Consider the following 13,218-nt stretch of genomic DNA (forward strand, 5'->3'; position numbering starts at 1 on the left):
GTAGCAACAAGAGCCATTCTTCAATCACCGTGTTGTTATTGTCACAGAATTCTGCAAACAGCTCAGCGTTTTCACTCATTTCTTCAAGTTCATGTCGCATTGAACCCGCTCATGTACATCTTGATGTCACCATTCGGAACTTTATTCACGGCGGCATTCAATTCACTGTAGAAATTTCTTCTTGTCCAGTCACTCGGTCGGCGCTTAACATTGAATTATCTTGAGAATGCTTACCCGTGTTCTGAATCTGGCAATGATTATTCTCTCATCACTCCTCCGACCGAGATAAGTTTTACTTACACGACCGACCAAGCCTCGAAAAAAGTCGGAACGCTATTTTCAAAACACTATATCTCAGCCGTTAGTGAACCGATTTGAACAATTTTTGGACCCACAAAAGTCTTCTACAAACTTGTTCAACAGGTCAAAACGAAGCTGCCGCAGATCATATTATTTCGGAACTCATCCGCTTGGCGGCGGTAGTGTATATGGGTATATTCCTTGGGTTAAATATTGTGGAATCCATACGATATAGAAAGTTGCCGTCTTCTACAAATTTGTTCAAAAGGTCAAAACGAAACTGTTACAGATCATGGATGTCTTTTGAAATAAAATTGAGTTATTTATCGAGTATTTTTGAATCCGTAAGATTTAGAAGGAGCCAGAGGAGCCAAAGTCTTAGCCCGTCAACGACACGCGGCTCTTGAGAAAGAAGTAAAACGCTCATGTCGACGGGACATGCGAGCGTGGGCAGAATCTCTGGCCGACGAAGGAGAGAGAGCCGCAGCAACCGGGAACATTCGCCTCCTCTACGATGCCTCACGACGCTTAAGCGGGTGATCAGTTATTGACCGACCCAACTGCCCAGCTGAAACGCTGGTTCGAGCACTTCGAACAACTTTTTCAAGTGCCAGCCAGGCCATCACAACCTCGGCATGATATGCCTAGGATCCGACGTATAACACGCGTCAATACCGAAGCTCCATCACTGCTAGAGATTCAAACAGCCATCCAAAGCATGTAATCGAATAAAGCCCTAGGGGGCGATCGCATATCAGCCGAGATGCTGACCCCATGACATCCGTTAAATTACTGCATCGTTTATTTCGTAATATCTGGGACACCGCAACTTTCGCGGTCGACTGGGTGCAAGGTATCTTAGTGAAGGTGCCCAAAAAGGGTGACCTGACTGTATGCGATAACTGGCGAGGCATTATGTAGCTGTGTACCGTTCTCAAAGTTCTATGCAAAATTATCCTAGCCCGGATTCAGGAGAAGATCGATGCAACTCTCCGGCGGCAGCAGGCCGGATTCCGTGCCGGAAGATCATGTGTGGATCATATTGTAACGCCCCGCATCATTCTGGAGCAGGTCAGCGAATTCCAAGAGTCCCTATACTTGGTATTCATTGACTACGAAAAAGCTCTCGACCGTCTCAATCACGAGAATATGTGGGGCGCCCTGAGACGCAAGGAAGTTCCTGAGAAAATCATCGGCCTCATCGAGGCACAGTACGAGGCCTTCTCGTGTAGAGTGCTGCACAATGGGGTCTTGTCCGACCCTATCCGGATCGTAGCTGGTGTGAGGCAAGGATGTATTCTATCACCGTTACTGTTCCTCATCGTAATCGATAAGATTCTGGTAGATGCGATTGACCGTGAACCAAACCGCGGCAGCCTATATCCATGGAGCACCTAAACGACTTCGAGTTGGCTGATGACGTTACACTCCTCGCGCAACGGCGCTCTGATATGCAGAGTAAGCTCAACGACCTTGCCGAGCGTTCCTCTTCGGCAGGTTTAGTAACCAACGTCAACAAACCCAAATCGTTGGATGTAAACACGGTGACTCCTTCCAGTTTCACAGTAGCCGGCCAACCAGTGGATAATGTTGAAAGCTTCCAATATCTTGGTAGCCAAATGGCGTCAGACGGCGGTACCAATATCGACATAGGCTGCCTTTGCGAGTTTAAGAAATATCTGGCAAAACAGGCAGATAAGTGAACGCACCAAAATACGAATTTAACTCTAACGTGAAATATGTGCTGTTATACGCTAGCGAAACATGGTGTGTATCAGTGAAGCACACTCAACGGCTGCACGTGTTCATTAACAGATGCCTGCGGTATATAATTCGGGCCTGGTGGCCTCACAACTGAATCTCAAACAACGAGCTCCATCGTCGTTGTCACCAGAGGCCGATAGCAACAGAAATTCGGGATCGGAAGTGGGGCTTTGTCGGCCACACTCTACGTAGGGACGGAAACGAAATCTGTAAACAAGCATAGACTGGAACCCAGCGGGTATCAGGTATCAGAACGTCGGCTCAGGAGGCACGTTCCCCTCAATTTGGGAGATTTGTGCCATCGCCTTCACTGGCCTTTCTCATCATTTACCTGACGGAAAAGGAAGTGAAAAGGGGAAAGGAAGAGGAAGTGAAGTTGGAAAGGACAATGGAACCATTTATAGGAAAGCCAATTATGTGGACTCACACGCATTCAGCTAGGGACTAAAGAGAGGTCACAAAAACACAGAGGACGTAACAATGGACGAACGTCAAAGACGAAACACAGAGTGCACTGTGAAAAACGCATAATGCGGATCCATATAGGTGACAATCACAAAATACATATATTGTAAAAATCGCATAATGCGAATCCATATAGGTGGCAATTTGTTGAAAACTAAGTAAAACACATATTCATAACCCATTCTTATTGAACCTAACGTTGAGATAGAACAAGAGTAGCCGAACCCGAACGTCAAGAACGAAACACAGAGTACACTGTGAAAAACGCATAATGCGAATCCATATAGGTAACATACACAAAGTACATTGTAAGAAAACGCATAATGCGAATCCATATAGGTGACAATTTGTTGAAAACACATATTCATAACCCCATTCTTATTGAACCTCACGTTGAGATTGAACAAGAGTAACCGAAGCCGAACGTCAAGGACGAGACACAGAGTACACTGTGAAAAACGCATAATGCGAATCCATAAAGGTAACATACACAAAGTACATTGTAAAAAAGACGCAAAATGCGAATCCATATAGGTGACAATTTGTTGAAAAAAACTAAGTAAAAAAAAAACATTTTCAAAACCCCACCGTTATTCAACCTCAAGTTGAGATTAAACAAGAGAAGCTGAAGCCAAACATCAAAAGACGAAACACAGATTACACTTTGAAAACGCATAATACGAATCCATATAGGTGACAAACACAAAGTACGTTGTAAAAAAAACGCATAATGCGAATCCATATAGGTGAAAATTTGTTGAAAAACTAAGTAAAAAAAACATATTCATAATCTCACCCTTATTCAACCTCAAGTTGAGATTAAACAAAAGTAGCTGAAGCCGAACGTCAAAGACGAAACACAGAGTACACTGTGAAAAGCGCATAATGCGAATCCATATAGGTGACAAACATAAAGTACATTGTAAAAAAATGCATAATGCGAATCCATATAGGTGGAAGTTTGTTGAAAAACTAAGTAGAACACATATTCATAACCCCACACTCACGTTGCGGATGAACAAGAGTAGCCAAAGCCGAACGTCAAAGACGAGACACAGAGTACACTGTGAAAAACGCATAATGCGAATCCATATAGGTGACAATTTGTTGAAAACTAAGTAAAACACTTATTCATAACCCCACTCTTATTTAACCTCACGTTGAGATTGAACAAGAGTAGCCGAAGCCTAACGTCAAGGAAGAGACACATAGTACACTGTGAAAAACGCATAATGCGAATCCATATAGGTAACATACACAAAGCACATTGTAAAAAACGCATAATGCGAATCCATATAGGTGACAATTTGTTGAAAACTAATTAAAACACATATTCATAACCCTACTCTTATTTAACCTTACGATGAGGTTGAATAAGAGTAGCCGATTATCTCGGAGAAGTAAAAAGTCAACTACGCCATAGCTCCGGTTAGCGCAGCGAGGGCTAAAATACTGTGAAGGAGCCCTGGTGCTTCACAGGCTCCGTTTGCGGTTAGGTTCTTATTAGACCCCCCTAACCATTCATTCGTAGGCACGGTAAGCATAAAGCCGCATCACACCGAAAATTAGGGGTCACCTGTATGGTGGACTTTTACCACTGGAACAGGCAATCCGTAATGTTATTCTTAGCCAGATAACTAGCTGCCGACACCACACGGCTATCTAGGCTGTTCGTGGAGAGAAGTTGACATTGACTTTACGTCAACTCTCAATGTGGCCGAACAGCCATCAAAAATATGTGCTGTTATACGCTAGCGAAACATGGTGTGTATCAGTGAAGCACACTCAACGGCTGCACGTGTTCATTAACAGATGCCTGCGGTATATAATTCGGGCCTGGTGGCCTCACAACTGAATCTCAAACAACGAGCTCCATCGTCGTTGTCACCAGAGGCCGATAGCAACAGAAATTCGGGATCGGAAGTGGGGCTTTGTCGGCCACACTCTACGTAGGGACGGAAACGAAATCTGTAAACAAGCATAGACTGGAACCCAGCGGGACATCGCATCGCAAGAAATAAAAGAAGTCGACCGAAATTAAACCTGGCAACAGGTTAAAGCGATAGCCGGGCAACGCTCAGGATGGAAATCTTTCAAGTCGGCCCTTTTTTTTTTTACAAGGGAGAATGCATTTACACACTAACCCAGTACACGTGCATTGTAGTTGCCAAACTACCACACGGAAGTGTACTGGAGTGTCGGACTCGACCATACCGGTAATACCGACTAAACTCCCTTGGGCTCCACCATCGTTTCCCCCAGGAACTACCTCGCAGTACTACTTCTGGGGGGATGGCAGTACTAAGCGTACTCGCTCATTATCGCTCACACAGGCACTCGTCCCATGCGAGACTGACTTGGGTGCTCGCACACCATTCACTCCATTTGAGTCTTACTTGAATGCTCTCCCGGGCGCTCCGCTGCCATGCCTCGAGGTGTCAATAGCGGTAACTGCCTGGGCCTACAGATATTACGCTACGACACTCCTGCCTCAGCACGAGCAGATCAATCACACCACTGCCGAAGCAGACCACACGCTACCCTGCCAAAGCAGGGACACTCCCCATGCACCACATGTGCACAACTGTGCGGGCAGCAGGGACCATGTCCAAGGGCTTGACGACCCCTCCCCAGCCGTCTGTGAGTCAGGGGGTTCTGCCTAGGAGGTGGTGGGGTTAACAGGGGGCGCTGTTAATTCCCTCCTAAAAACCACATATCCGCAAGCAAACCTTATCAAGCGACCGTGTGCCGCTTAAAGCATACAAGCCCCTAACCCCGAATCCCAAGGTGTCAGGCGACCCGTGCCGAAGGGATGAATGGCCTGGGGGTGAAACAATTAGCCAGGTCGTTAACGGAGCCTGTGGAGGTTCCACAGAGTGAGGGCTGCTTCGGCGGCAAGCGGGTGGCAGTGGGTGGTACCCACACATGTGGTGCAAGCGAATGGGAGTTGGGGGTATTACTCGTAATACCCCCACAGAGTGAGGGACCGAGTGTATGGGTGAGCACACAAGTAAGTCTCGCATGGTACGCATGGTCGGTAGTGTTAGAATGACTGAAGTCTGGTGAGGCCTGGCAGGAGTGTGGGGTGGCAGATACCTCTGCGGCACCTCAGAAGTAGGGGACACGAAAGTCTCGCCGCGTCCGGCAGGAGTGTCAGGGTTGATGCTTCTGCGGCACCTCAGAAATCGGAGACATGTAAGGTAGTGGTGCGACCCCGTTCCAGGATGGGGAGACCACCACATTGGCTGAGGACTACCTGGGCTTCGAAACGTCAATGGGTGGGTGCTACCGGCATAGTATCTAATGGTGACCTATTGGCAGTGTCAAAGCCTGGGTAGGTGAGTGTTAGGCACGTCTGACGTGCCGGGTGTTCCACGCCCAAACGATGCACAGGAGGTGCACAGAGTGGATAAAAATGGGAGATGGGGGTATTACAACCCCCACTGAGTGAGTGACTGAATGTCAAAGAGAGTGGTGCACAAGTGGTGCAAGCGATCGGGACTGAATGTATGAGCGGGCACAAAAGTAAGACTCGCATGGTACGTATGGTCAGAGTGGCTGCTTAGGCAGTAGTGTGATCCGGCTGTCAGGGACGGAATGAGTGAAGTCTCGCTAGGCCTGGCAGGAGTGTCGGGGGGCAGATACCTCTGCGGCACCTCAGAAGTAGGGGACACGAAAGTCTCGCTATGACTGGCAGGAGTGTCGGGGGGGTTGATGCCTCTGCGGCACCTCAGAAATAGGAGACATGAAAGGGCCTGCCTCGTAGCTGAGGTAGGAGCGGCATAGGAGCCACCAACCTAGGGTCGCCTCCGGCTTGGTAGACAAGTGGTGCCACCCTGTTGCAGGATGGGGTGAACACCACACTGAGTGAGGACTGTCTATGTTGTGAGATGGCGGCATGGGGTACCCCCTGCAGGGTACCTGTTAGTTGGTCCCTTGCAGTCATTCAAGCGGCATAGACAGGTGAGTGTTGGGGCACATGTGGTGCCAGTGTGTCTTGTGCAAATGTGTTGCATGGGGAGTGTCGAAGAGCTGAGGCGCATACGTGCACTTGTGTACGTCATGGAGGGGGCGCAATGCCCAATAGTCATCCCCCGAAGTATTGCTTAATTGCGGGCCGGGGGAATGACTGGAGAGGAAGGAGTTGGTTTTAGTGGGTCGGGAGTGGTGATCCCATCCCCACACTACCTGGGTTCGCCTCCCCAGGTGTCTGTTTGCAGATTTCCATTACCTTCGTTAAAAAAAAAAAAACATGTGCACAACTGTAGGTGTGTGGGTACAACCCACTGCTACCCTGCCGCCGAAGCAGCTTCTCCAAAGACCATTCGCTCCATGTGACCCTTTTTCGGGTGCTCACTCTAACACTCCACTGCCATGCCTCGAGGTGTCGATAGGTCCCTCGACTCCTACCTCAGCATGTGCAGTCCATACTCAGACTTTTCGAGGTGACAATAGCGGCGACACGCTATGACACTCCTGCCTCAGCACAACCAGATCACTCACTCCCTGCCGAAGCAGCTCACGCGCTACCCTACCGAAGTAGGGACACTCCCCAACTCACTCTAACACTCCACTGCCATGCCTCGAGGTGTCGATAGCGGTATGTAGGGACAAATCAACGATACTACGCTACGATACTCCTACCTTAGCATGTGCAGTCCATACTCAGACTTCTGCTGCGCTTCGAGGTGACAATAGCGGTGACGCGCTATGACACTCCTGCCTCAGCACAAACAGATCACTCACTCCCTGCCGAAGCAGCTCACGCGCTACCCTACCGAAGTAGGGACACTCCCCATGCCAATTGGCACTCCCTGGGCTTGTGCTTTTGAAGCGGCACACAGTCGCTTTGATAGAGTCTGATTACGGGCACTTGTGGTTTTTTGGGAGGGATTTTAGCAGAGCCCACTGCTAAATCCCACCACGCCCTAGGCAGTTCTCCCTGACTCGCAGACAGCTGGGGAGGGGTCGTCAAGCCCTTGGACATGGTCCATGCTGTCCCTGCTGTCCCTGCTGCCCCCAAAGTCGGCCCTTTGCACCACCGGAGGTGTACAGGATCCATAAGTAAGTAAGATTTAGAAAGCTGCCATCCTCTACAAATTTGTCCAAGAGGTCAAAACAAAACAAGCGTCATTTTGCGTTGGACAAAACAATGCACGCTTTTCATTGTTTTTATTCATATAGGTATTTGGCAAGCACTCTGTGCTCTTAACCGTGCCGTGCAGTGGCGTAGCCACGGGGTGGTATTGGGTATAAACCCCCCCCCCCCCAAGACAAAATTTCTGGAAGAAAATTTTTTTTCGAAAAAAAAATGTTCAGAAGACCCCCCCCCCCCCAGACCAATTTTCTGGCTACGCCACTGGTGCCGTGATCTACTGTGGTTTTTTGCTGTACAGAATCCACACAGAATCTATTTTTAGATATCCATAATTCATTATTGCTGTCGTTGCCAGTTCATTTCATCGTGAGTCCATTGAGTCCATTTGTTCATCTGGTGAATCCAATGATCATTGCTTCGTTCGGTTGCCATTTATCGAGGTACGTTGGAGGAATGCCTCCTAATGCATCACCGATAATAAGAGAGCGTGGGAGTAAATAGTCGATATCCCCTCTTGGGAAAAAAAAATGTTGCAAAAAGCAGTTTTTTGAAAACTAATGTGAAATACAACTAAATGAAGCATCCATAGGATATATAGTTATGTCTTCGCTATGGGATGATGTAGTTTTGAAACAAAAATACTTCCCCCATCCAGCTGGAGACTGCTTTTTCTCCTCGGTGGGTGGTTTTATTACTGGAGGGCGGTACGAGCTCGTGGCTGTCTTTCTCGTCAATGACTGGATGACGGTAATTTGAGCCTTAAGCTCCTAAAGCTTAATCGACCAGGCTGCTCCTAAAGCTTAATCGACCAACTGCAGTTCGAGACAATCTGCCGGCTCTGCCCACTACTAAATCCGATCGGTATGTGTCGATTCTCACCATTTATGAAGGTGATACGGGGCGTTTATTCCGAGCATCATGGGTCCAGCACAATGAATACGTTTGTGTGCGTTAAGACAGTTTTTCCATGGGAAAACTGTCAAAACGTACCCATTCTGCTTGGCTCTTCAGGACGTAATTGGTTAGTGCGTAATTGGTTAGTGGCACTGAGTTCACAAAGAAGGGCTAAAATGACACAGATTGAGATTAAATACAAACGTTGCATAACCCAATTGAAGTCATCCATATGGTTTCTGATTCCACCATTAGATTCATCCACGACGACATTCTATTGACTGTAGTAATTTTTCTTATCCTGTAAACCGGCAATACCGGTCGGTGCAAACAAGAAATACTAGAATAAGAGATCAGCAAAGACGCCATCTTGTTTCCAATCGAACCGTCAAAAGCGGTTCCAAATCGACTTGTTTACTTTTTTCACCCATAAAAGTTCAAAAAGTTCAAGTGATGCCAGTATTATTTCCACGCCTTTTCATACGTTGCCATTTCGACAGTTTTTCACTCCGCCGGTCTCTGGTTATAGGGTTGATAATGAAAACCATTAGATTATCGTGTGGCCCCGAGTCCTGTTTCCTGAATCTGGTAATGATTAAGCTCGATTAGACTCTCTCATTAATTAGCTTCCACTTGATGAGTGCCTGGGCGAAGGCATTAAATCCTCTATTGAAGCATGCTCCTTCCTCGTTCCTTGGTTTTGTATTCGGCTGTGCAAAGCTCTGACTAGAGCCACACGATCATATTTGAATATCTGCTCCAATTTCATATTTCAAAACCAGTTAGAACTGAAACTCAAACTAAAATAAAATTGCATTTTGAACTTCAACTTTTGCATTTTTTTTTATTCATGAGGTACATCTTGTAGTGTAGCTCAATCAGACTAAAATTTAATGAGAACAATTTGAAGGAATTAAAATTGATAATGAAGTGAAATAGTTAGAGGTCATCTAATCAATCATTTGTTGCCCATAGCTTACCTGAATAGAATGTGTTAATCTTCGCTAGTTCACTATCGCAAAAATGGAAAAACTGTTCATCGAACTTGGCAAAGTATCGCGTCAAAACTTCTGGATCAACCAACTCAGCCGATGGTGACTGCTCTACCGCTGCATATAGTTGAGCTTTCATCTCCTACAATAAAAGAAAACAACGCTATAAACATTGCATGTCACTCGTTCGCCGAATTACATGTGCGCCCAGCAAATCGCTTCAATGACACCAATCGACCGTTTACGTTTACAAATGTATGTAAGCAACAAGTTGGCATCCACATTCATGAATCATACGTAAGCATTGTTTGCAAACACCGAGCAATAACGTGACCGGCATTTTCCCCCCATCCGGCCCGGCGTGAAACGGCACAGAAAGCACGTGCTCAACCGCACCTGGAAGCGAGTTACAACCGGTCCGTTACCATTGCGACGACCGGCGTCTCTGCGTCAGCTGATTGTTTACAAACAGCAGGTCACACTTACACCGTTTGTAAACAATCCGGTCTGCGTCGGCGTGGGAAAATCGATTGACGACAAATGGCGCACATGCGCCTTAAGGCAAAATCACCTCTACTCGGCCATGAACGTGTTCGGATCAAGTTCGCAGGAGAGCACTTCATATCTTGTAGGTCATTATGGGTCATCTGGCCATGCCTCTTCGCACAATGGAAAACCGTAATCTGTGGCGCTTACCTCGTACATGATGTACTGCTTCCGCCATTCTGGCGTTATATGCGCTGCCAGGTGCTCGGCGAACTTCATTTTGGAGGCCTGTCTTGGATTGGGCACTGTATATTTAGCACAAATCAACACATTTTTGACAGCAGCTAATCCGAACAACACTCGCGCGATGGCGTTTCTGCAAAGAACCGATGGAAAATCAGGGGAAAATGGAAAGCATTTTGGGTGGGGGATGCATTTTTTCGTGGAAAACGTTTCGTGAGTATCGAATGATTCGGTAACAGATGGCGTTGTAGGATGGAAAAAATGGTGATCAGTTGCTTCACTGGGATTATACCGTTTCCGACATGCGATGCACTAAATACATAATTAAATTAATAATCAGTCAAGTTTCCATTTAATTAAGTCTATTGCATTGGTTGATCATATGTATCATGGAATTCGTTGAGAGATGGCAGCACATATCTACAATTCAAATGTCTTGTCGCAATGCAACATACCATGCAACATGCAACAGATTGGTGATGTATTTAATGTCGTGCAACAGGTTTTTGCTGTAAGTGGAAAATTACGAAGAATGCAATTTTCTTCATAGCTTTGAGAGTGTTCAGACTGTTTACAGCTATGTATTTGCCGGCATCGTTAGGGTAATTCGCCAAATGTTGAACGGCTTATTTCTTCGCCTATTGTTGAACGCACGTGCATTTCTTATGGCAGTTCAACAATAGGCGACAAAATTAGTCGTTCAACATTTGGCGGTTTCCCCTAATACGATTGATGGCGCGAAAATGTCTGATTCGTGCTTGCATCCGTTGAGAATGTAGCAGTCATCAAATACGTGATTTGAACGATTCAAACAGATAACAGAGCAAGACCTGCAGGCAATCAAACGATATAAATCATCACATGTCGAGTAAACTGAATTTATTACCGTTTATAATTGATACAAGCTATGCAAGGGCCACTGAAGTGTAGAAATATCCCAAATTAATCGATTACTTCAATCAATTGATTCATCGTTAGATAATCGATTACTACCAGGGGGGTACTATGCGGTGCATCGCGCCTCCTTTGCATGTAGGGTATCTGTTCCCATATTAATAACAGCCCGTATATTAATCTCAACCGTCGATAAACCAAATAAAAAATCAATTTGATTACATTTTCTCACAACGTATGTACACAATAATGAATAGACCACCTTCTCCAATGTTTGGAATATTATTTAAAATTCCGTTCGAGTAATGTTTTAGTTCACAAGACTCAAATTATTAAAAACAAAATTATAAAACACATTCATTTTCATTTTCCTACCTCTGAACTGTTGATTTGATGCACTGCCCGATTGCTACTAGCAGATTCATCTCATTTCACGCCGTTGTTTTCCACTCAATTTCAAGCTAAAACGAATGAATCCTTTCAAAATACACTTCACAACACATAGAGCACATCACAATTTCACTATAAATATAATCATATTTGAAAAACTAACGCGATTTCCTATAGTTTGATATAGGTTTATTTCGAACAACGTCTAAATTATTCCTGTCCGTATTCCAAACTATTTACATGACTTGCAGCATCGGTAAGGGTTGCCGACCTAGATTTTTATTTCAAAAATGGTTGAATGAACTTCTACTGTGAAATTCAACTCTTATGTTTGTAAAACAAGGTATATCGAAGAGATAAGCTATGACAAGCATAAAATTAAACTGATAAGTTGTAAAACTACAACGAAAACTGGAATTTTATAATTTTATTTCAACTCAAATACAAAACATTGAAAAATTCGGCATCACTGCAATCATATCGTTACGTATACACACAAGTAATAGTGTGCGTATTTTATGTTGGAAACAGTATTATTGATATAGGTACAGGCATAGGATTAACTTTGTTTTAATGTTATTGAAATAGGTGCATGACAGTGATGATGTTTTTTAGCTAAATACTTCTATAGTGTGATAACAATTTTATTTTTGGAGTTACCTAATTGTTATCAATTAAAAATGACGTGAGCCGAGCATAATTATTCTCATGTTTCTTGATTATTGGGTGAGAAATAAATGCATTTCATATGCGCATTGGCTTATTGTTATTGATATAGGAACATATACCCTAGTATGAAGCAAATATAAATAAACAATCCCACAATTTTTTCGTTAGTCAGCAGTAGTGTAGGTTAACCAATATCCTACAAGATTCCAGTTCGAAAAATGTTACACTTGCCAAACGGTGTGGCCCAGGGTGGCCCGCCTTTCCCAAGCGGCGAGGCCCGGATAATACATCTTAGGTAGGCTTGATTTGTTCGTGGATGACAGGCTTACGCCCCCCCTGATTACTACCCAACGATTAATCGATACAATAACCGCCAAGAATCGAGAGTAATCGATTAGTTACAAATCGATTGATCGGGATTTTACGACATCTCTACCGAAGTGATGTTTACAGCTTACCAAAGCATCAGGGCATCAAATAGAACGGAATAAGTGGGCGGCCCATCAAAATATTTAAAAAAGTGTTTTTGAGCCACCTTAAGGTCACTCCTGACGGAATCCAAGCTCCAAAGTGCTCGCGTTTTTGGGGGCACATCACTCTATTCAGAGGCGGCGCACAACTGTAATTTTTGTTGATTTAGCTTTGCTGCGTCGCAGCATGCGTGAAATAATAAAAATGACAGTTGTGCGTTGCTTCCGTATCTAGTGGTGTGCCCCCGAAAACGCGAGCACTTTTAATCTTGGATTCCGTCAGGAGTGACCTTAATATTATACATGGAAAAGATCAAAAGATATTTTAGTTACTAGATAAAGATTGTTGCTGTCGTCGCTGTCCGGAACATCTTTTGCTGGCGAGGATAGGGGAGCTAAATGTCAAAGAAGGAAAATCCATACGATTTGACAGCTTGGTACCCAACATGTTCCGGACAGCAGAACAAAGGGAACCGAAGCGACAATCTTTATCTAGTGACTAAAATATCTTTTAAAAGATCGGACGATACACCATCGCAAATATGGGAGTTCT

General features: G+C 45.0%; 1 protein-coding gene across 2 annotated transcripts in view; it reads right to left on the reverse strand.

Moving 5' to 3' along the window:
• Positions 1–13,218, reverse strand: part of LOC134215480 (solute carrier family 53 member 1) — a 39,769-nt gene that overhangs the window by 23,507 nt on the left and 3,044 nt on the right. The window contains exons 3-4 of one of the 2 annotated variants that reach the window (XM_062694665.1): positions 10,210–10,375; positions 9,502–9,655 (exon numbers count right to left, since the gene is read on the reverse strand). In XM_062694665.1, coding sequence (XP_062550649.1) covers positions 9,502–9,655; positions 10,210–10,278 — 223 coding nt within the window. In that variant the 5' untranslated portion in view covers positions 10,279–10,375. Of the gene's footprint in view, positions 1–9,501; positions 9,656–10,209; positions 10,488–13,218 lie in introns of those variants that run through there. The other variant, XM_062694664.1, reaches the window with a different exon arrangement.

This window comes from Armigeres subalbatus, chromosome 2 (assembly GCF_024139115.2).
Source record: "Armigeres subalbatus isolate Guangzhou_Male chromosome 2, GZ_Asu_2, whole genome shotgun sequence".
In the NCBI taxonomy this organism is placed as follows: Eukaryota; Metazoa; Arthropoda; class Insecta; order Diptera; family Culicidae; genus Armigeres; species Armigeres subalbatus.